At 58.9% G+C, this 7652-nt stretch overlaps 1 protein-coding gene across 1 annotated transcript in view; it reads right to left on the bottom strand.

Moving 5' to 3' along the window:
• Nucleotides 1-3632: 3632 nt before the first annotated feature.
• EPHA10 (EPH receptor A10) overlaps nt 3633-7652 on the bottom strand; it is a 40921-nt gene continuing 36901 nt past the window's right edge. Inside the window, 7 exon segments of the mRNA XM_007453797.1 lie at nt 3633-3747; nt 3898-4053; nt 4687-4880; nt 5095-5244; nt 5489-5692; nt 5928-5989; nt 6444-6734. Of these exon segments, the coding sequence (XP_007453859.1) occupies nt 3633-3747; nt 3898-4053; nt 4687-4880; nt 5095-5244; nt 5489-5692; nt 5928-5989; nt 6444-6734 (1172 nt within the window).

Raw genomic sequence — 7652 nt, 5'->3', positions numbered from 1 at the left:
TTCAGCAGGTCATCGGTGTCGACAGTTTAGGGAGAAGGTCCTTCAGTCAGTGACAGCATTTAGAGTAGAGGTTACTCATTTCAAGCGATTAAGTCACCAAAGCTGAGGTTTCTACCTTTTCCTTCAGCATCTAGTACACTGTTGTTAAGTAGAGCCTGACATCAAGAAAACACTTAGGATCCAACATTCTTTACTCAAAGCCACCCTCAGGCTAGTTGGGCTCCAACTGCACTACTGCCTAGACCCAATTGCAGGGAATGTGTAGTATGTAACAGGTCCCTAATAAATACCAGTCACATGACAAAGATGGAGCAGTCCTTCATTCCATATAAGAGTTGGCTTGGAGACGGTAATGAGCTCCCCATCCCAGGATTTAAGGCATGGGCTGAACTATCACAGGCAGGGCTGGCATGCGGCAAAGAAAATTCAAACCTTACCGCCAACCCACAGACCAAAAAGGGCCGCAAACGCTTTTCACGGTTTGGATTTTGTCTTTTCAAATTAATTGCTAACAATTTAAAAATCACGAGATTTCACAAAAATAGTCACTAGCCACCAAAAAATATCTAGCAACACGGGCCACAGTCGAGAGGAGCCGTGTAGCACTTTTCCTTGGCCCTCAGAGGCCTCCCTCTTCCCGTTCAAAGGAATTCTTACCTCATCCCTGTGGGCAGTTTCCTTTGTAGCCTCTGCTGTGTGTATAAAGCAAATAAAAGCAGAGCTGCTCTGAGCTGAAGGGAGGATGAGGCCTGGATGAAGGGAGGATGAGACCCCCCCCACACCAGGGGAGTTTCCAATGAACAGTAGTTTCATTCTTTACCCTACAGGCCCCCGTGATCGTTCCAAAAGCCCTGCTTGGGACGTCCTGTTGAAAGAAGTCCAAATGTGTTGCCTCATGAACAGTTAGGTTCAATTAGTCATATGAAGAGCTAGTTCTTGTGGAGGCTGTGCTAGGACATCACCTAAGCATCATTTATTCAGTGTCAGACACACATTGCAGCCTGGTCCACAACCGAGCTCGTCATTTCCCACATCGCTGCTTAACCTGCTCCCCCTCCCCTTACGTGGTCCATCTCGGGCAATGGCACCACCACGCAGTGTTGCCCCCTCGGGGAAGCCACCCAGTGCTCGCCCCTAGGGTAAACCCTGATCACACTGTCCTGTTATCTATTTCCTAAATGTGTCTCTTGCCCAGAGATCTCAGACACACACTTTGGAGACCCCTTTGGTGGGGCAGGGGTGGCGAAACCCTCCCACACAAGTTACTTAACAGTTAAGCAACTGTCACTGACAGAGGCACCATACCACAGACAAGTTTTTATTACTTTGTCCTGCATATAGAACCCAAGAACTATAAAAACACCTCCAGAATTAGTCAAAGGAACCCTCCCCCCCACACCAACCAGCCCCTTCCCTCCCTGGATGGGCTCAGATATGGGTGCTGGGGGGTTGCAGGCCACCTCTCTCTATCCAGTGAATAAGGTCCATATAAAAATAGATCTGTAGAGCACTCCCAGGGAGCCATCAGCCTGCATCTTGCCGGCACCTGTGCAGGGCTGAGGCCTAGGACCCATCAGGATGCTGGGACCTCACTCCTCAGTGGAAGGGAGGTCTACCCTGGACACCGAAGTCCTGCCAACACAGCCAGGGGACTCTGCAGAACAGCGGGGGGAGGAGGAGGGGACTCTGACCTTCAGGGCATGACTGATGAGGCTGGAGATGGGACTGAGGCTCCCTCCACAGGATGCTGGTATGTCCTTTCCAGACTTCCCACGGGGCAGGGCCTGGAGGGCACCGGCAAGGGACCCTCCAGCTCTGTCAAAGGTAGAAGACATATCTCGGCCTCCCCTAGCACCCCCCAGGACACTGAGCTGGGGCAGGTGCTCAGGAGATGGACAGCGGGGGTGGGGGGACGCCTGCCCTGCTGGCAGAATGAGGCCAAAGGCACTGCTGAGAGGCACCGTCCCCCACCACGGAGCACTCCCCAAAGATGTGCTGCATCTCCCACCCTCCAGGCTCCTTCTCATGCTGGCCCCTCTGCTTGGACTCCTCTTGTCCTAGGCCCTCCGTCTTGGCCTGCGGAAAACTCCACCAACCCTAAGGAAAGGGTCCTCCCCCCGCCCCTCCAAGGCCCTGTTCAATGGATGCATCAGACTCTCAGCCAAGGAAGCTTTCCAGACACCCCTCCATATACACACATCAGGAGTGTCCGGCCCACAGGTCCAAGGTCTCCCGTGGGGGACGTGTAGTAGTTCTTGGAGCCTGAGTTCACCTCCCCGCCTCATCTGGGCCCTCCAAGGGCCGGCTGTGTCTCCTTCACCCCTTCCTGTAGCCCTTGTCTCCTTCCCACCCCATCCCACCCAACCCACACGCAGCCAAACCCACAGCAGGCATAGGTCAGGCGTGACCCTATCCAGACCCAATTGCCTTCCTTCTGTGCCACGAAAGCCCTGGCCTCACGATCACCCCCGCCTCTGGGAGGCCTTCCTGGATAAGGAACTCTGGACTCAGCTCAGTGCAACTAGGTTCTGCCAAAGCCCCGCAGAAGAGGGGCCAGAGGGAGGAGGTACTCCACGGGAGGCTGGGTGCAGGGGATGGAGCCTGCAAGAGGGGGTCACCTCAGAGTACCCCTGGGCTGCCTCAGGAAATAGTGTTGGTGACACAGGGCAGGACCAATGACTCTCTCCAGAGCCAACCTCGGCTCTGGATCGGGAGTTGGGCACATGGGTTCAACCCCAGCTCTGGCCCTGACTCCTCACTAGGTCTTGTTTTCCCCACCTGTACGGTAAGGGTTGGACCGGCCTGTTAGAGAGAGAAGCTCCGTCTCTGAGAGTCATGTCTTCATCATCCCCCAAGTCTGGGGAGCAAAGTTCTTGGGGCCCCGGGGAGAAAACTTCTCTCCTCATGCTCTTCCCAGATGTCCTGGCCGGTGAGTTTATAAAAGGAAAGCAAAGGGGGTGGGGGGCACCTAGTGGGGCCTCAGGGGAACACCGGGACCCTCACCCTCACCCTGAATGGTCAGCTCAAGGGTGGGGGAAGCAGAAATCAGCTAAGTCCGGGGCCCTCGGGGTCCAGCCCCTGAGCTCAGCACCACCTTTGCCTGCCTGGGCCTCGGGACCAGTGTCCAGACAGGGCCCAGCTAGAATACGGGGAGCTGAGGCCCCATGGCCCATCAGGATTGGCGGCCAGCAGCTGTGGTCACTGACAGGAGCCCATCCATCAGGGACCTGTGCTGCCTGCTGGCCAATGGTCTGTGGGAAAGTGGGGCACCCTTTGGAGTAGGCCCCAGACCCCAGTGGGTATGGAAGACAGAAGGGCAGGAATCGGGCCTTTTAAAGCTATGTCTTCCTCCCTGCCCCTGCCCACCTTGGTCTCTGAGACCCTGCATTTCCTCCCACTGTTATCTCAGGGATCCTCCCCAGGTTTTGAACATTTTTTCCAGGGGCACTGAGTCAGCCAAGGTGCTCAGACTGGGGGAAATGGGGGGAGAAGGCAGGGAAATGGAGGAAACCGGGGCTCCACACAAGCTCTGGGAGCTCACTTCTGCACGGGTGGAGTGCAGCTGGCAGGGGTCCTGGGCAAGGCTGGGGGCTGGAGCCCCCTGGGGTCCTGGCCTGGAAGAGTGGAGCCGCTCACACCTGCACCCCCCGGCCCTGCAGCTGGAGCACCCGGGCCCGCAGGGCACTGATCCCGCTGAGGAGGTCCTCCCGGTGTTCCACCGATGAGATGCCCAGGCTCCCCAGGTCCCTGCAAAGAAGAAGGGCGGGTCAGACCCAGCTGGCTCTTCCCCACCTTCTGCTTTCCCTCCCACCCCCTGCCCGGCCAGGGAACCGGAATCAGGACCGGCTGGGCCTCCCATGCTGGCAGGGGCAGGGCCACCGGGCCCCTTAGACTCACTGGGCAGTCATGGCGGCCACAGCCTCCAGGCTCCCATAGCCGGCGGCAGCGAAGCTGTCCTTGTAGCGGCCCAGGTCCAGGGCCTCCAGCCACGCGCCCACGGAGCCAAAGGAGGGGAAGGTGGAGAAGGCACGGTCCGCCAGGGGCGTGGGAGGCCTGGGGAGCAGAGGAGCAGTGGTCAGTTGACAGCAGGGACCTGGGGCCCAGACCCGGTCACTCTCCTGAGGAGAGGCCGTCTGAGAACGGCCAGGAGAAGGGGAAGATGGCCGAGCCCTCCGACAGGCCTGGCTCACACAGGGTTCTAGGTATTCTCAGAGAAGGCGAGGGTTCACGATGTTCAGGCTGGCAGAGAGTGAGCTGCATAGGAGCCAGGTAAAGGGAGTATCTGCGACAGTCTTGGGTAGGATGTACCTAGGAGAGCTTGGGAAGTGACTGGTATTGGGGACAACTAATACTAATTTCACTTATTTATTGGAACTACAGATATGTTGGGACTATTACCACATTTATGTATGTGGTCACTGTACCTGGGATACGTGGGGCAAAACCCAGGACAAGCAGAAGTGACTAAGATGATAAGTCACACATGCCTAAGGCAGGTGGGAGTATTAGATCTATCTGGGGTACCTGAGTGAGTAGTCGTACCTGGTGGGGGAGGACAGGTGGGGCAGCTGTACTTGTACATGGTGGCGGGGTCGGGCATTCGTGGACAGGCGAGAGTTCTGCTACGTCTGGTATGGTTGGAGATACCTGGGAATGTACCTGGGACAAGCGAGGTGACAGCTGTACCTGGCACAGGCAGTGTCGGCACACTTCGGGGGTTCTGGATCCTGCACCATCTTGCTCAGGAGGCCATGGATCTGGCAGAACCTGGGCCGCTCACCTGGGTCCTCCTGCCAGCAGTCAAGCATCAGTCGGTGCAGGGGGGAGGGGCAGTGCCTGGGGGGTGGCAGCCGGAAGCCATCCTCCACGGCTTTGATCACCTAGGCCATGGGGGTGGCGGGCAGACAGGAGGTTTTAGGTCCCCCAATACACACACTCACCCCATCCCAAGGAAGGCTCAAGTGGTGAACAGGCAGGACTGGAAGCAAGTAGACAGTGAAGAGGGGCCTGGGGCTAAGAGGTCAAGGGTTAATGGGCAGAGGTCGGAGCAACAGGATCAGAAGGCAAGGAGCAGAAGCCACGGGTGTCACTCACGTCTTGGCCAGACATGTCCCAGTAGGGCCGCTCCCCAAAGGCCATCACCTCCCACATGACGACACCGAAGCTCCAAACGTCACTGGCGGAGCTGAAGTGGCCAAACTGAAGCGTCTCGGGGGCGGCCCACAGCGCCGGGCTCCGGCCGCTCTGCGGGCAGGCAGGCAGGCAGGCAGGTCAGGGGCAGGAGGGGACCAGGTCACAGCCAGGGTTCCCCACCCGCAGAGCCACAGATCCAGTCCCACCTGCCATCTCCCCAGCTGCTCATCTAGGCGAGGCCCACACTGGCACGGACAGCTGGATGGAGAGGCAGGAGTGACCCTGACACAGCCAGGAAGGGGGATGTGGGGAGATGGGGACTCCAGGGCAGTTTGCCGAGGGAAGGGCTCCTCACCATGGTGGTGTAGACAGCCTCTGCTCGGTCCCGAGGTCCCCGCCCAAAGCCGGAGATCTTGCAGATGAGGTCGCTGCTGACCAGCACCCGGCGGGCCGCCAGGCCCCGGTGGACGTAGCCCATTTCCGACAGATACGTCATGGCCGACGCCAGGCCGGGCAGCAGCCCCATCAGTTGCACAGCCACCAGCTGGCCCTCGTGCCGCTGTGAGAGAGGAGAGCGAGGCCAGGCTGCACTCTCGCTGCCCCTGTTGCTGGGTGACCCCAGGGAAGTCAACTGGCCCTCTCTGGGCTTCAGTTTGCCATGTGACCTGCCAGGTCAGCCTGGCCAGTGGGCATCTTTATAGGGAATGAGGCCAACCCCAAGTCCCACCAAAGGGAAAAGTGAGGGACCAAGAATATCATGGTCATCAGTACCCCGCAGGGCCCAGGCCACTCACCCTGAGGAAGCCGTCCAGGGCCCCATGGCTCATGTACTCAGTAACGATCATCAAGGTGCTTCCTGTACCCACGGAGGTGAACACACGCTAAGGTTCCTGCTGCCCTCTGTGAGCAAATGTGCTCCCCCACCTGGGCCCCAGACCCTGCCAAGATGGCCAGAACCAAGGCCAAGCTCCCTGAGTCTTGCCACCCTCCTGCCCAGCCCAGGACCCTCTGTGCTGAAGAACAAAAGGGGTGCCATCTGAGGGGAACAAAGGCCAAGGTGAGGATCTGCACCAAGTTAGCAGAGGGCGATCACTCTGAAGGTCCAACCCCACCGAGTGTCACCACACGCCCAAAGATCACGCAGGGTCCGAGAGGACACCCAGAGTCAGTGAAGGAGGGCTGAGCCCTTCTCTCCATGGTGGGCAGCGTCAGGGCTCCCTCTCATGACTGAGCAGAGGGCCTGGGGGCACAACACACCTCCACCTCCTACCCCATCATCTCCTCCCACACTGGTGGAGCATGGGCCCTACCTCGGGTGACGACGCCCTCCAGCCGCACCACATGGCTGTGGTCGAACTGGCCCAAGGTGAGGGCCTCGGCCAGGAAGCTGAGCCTCTGCACGTCGGAGCAGCCCTCCCTCAGCGTGTGCACGGCCACGGGGAGCTCCTGGCGGCCCGGAAGCTGCAGGCAGCCGAAGCACAGCTCCCCAAACCGCCCTGGGGGGAAAGAGCACCTCAGACACCCCCCGGAGGCCGCTCCCTCGGCCAACCTGGGCAGGGTGAGCCGAGGAGAAAGCAGCTTCTGGATCATGGGACTCGGGTCTCCTGATTTCAAATCCTGGTAAACTGAGTCCCAGCCGTGTGACATGGGCTTCTGCCCTTTCCCTCTTTTGGCCCGTTTTCTCCTCTGTGAAATGGGGAGTCCTCCCTGCCTGCTTCGGCAGGAAATTCCAAAACCTCAAAGAGAGGACGCTGCACATGCCAGCACATCAGAGGCCCAGGGTGACCCAGGAAGGGTAACGATGACAGCCACCCTGCCACGCTGCCCCTTTCTGGTCTCTACCCAGCGAGTTGGCTGACAGTGCCAGGGAAGAGTGCCAGGCTCCTGGTGAATGCGCTGCCTTAGTGCAGGGGCTGAGGGTTTGCAGACAGGAGAAAAGGAAGCGAGGGGACAGACCGTTAGAGAGCACGTGCCCACTGTGAACCCGGCCCTGGGCTGAGTGCTGGAAAGCCCCCACATCAGCTCTGCCTGAGACAAATATCATGCCCATTTAACAGATGAGAAACTGAGGCTCAAAGCAGAAAAGGGACATACCCCTGGTCACACAGCTGGTCAGTGGTAGAGCCAGGACTAGAACTCAGGTATGCCTGGTCCCCAAGCTTGCAAAGGCCCCTCCCCATCGTCCCTTGAAGGCCTGGGACCAAACTTCTGCCAGTGGCAATCTGCAGAGTCAGCTCTGAAAGGGCCTGAATGGAGAGAATTCTGACCTTGGGGACAAGCAAAGGGTAGGAAGACAGGGTCACAGACTCCTCTGCCACCTCCTTCCCTGGACCCTGGTGGACGGATGTCCAGCTTGATGTGGAGGGGGCGCTTCCTGGACAGGGTGGGGACTGGGTAGAGGCGGGGCCTCCAGAAATGGGGGCGGGACTTGGGGTGGAGGAGGGCTTACAGGATAGAGACGGGTGGGGTGAAGGAGGGGCTTCTAGAGAGGACGGGGGGGGGGGGGCAAATTTAATGTA

This window comes from Lipotes vexillifer, unplaced genomic scaffold, assembly GCF_000442215.2.
Source record: "Lipotes vexillifer unplaced genomic scaffold, Lipotes_vexillifer_v1.1 scaffold213, whole genome shotgun sequence".
Taxonomy (NCBI): Eukaryota; Metazoa; Chordata; class Mammalia; order Artiodactyla; family Lipotidae; genus Lipotes; species Lipotes vexillifer.
Note: the sequence above shows the minus strand (reverse complement) of the source record. Positions and strands in the feature narration are given on the sequence as shown.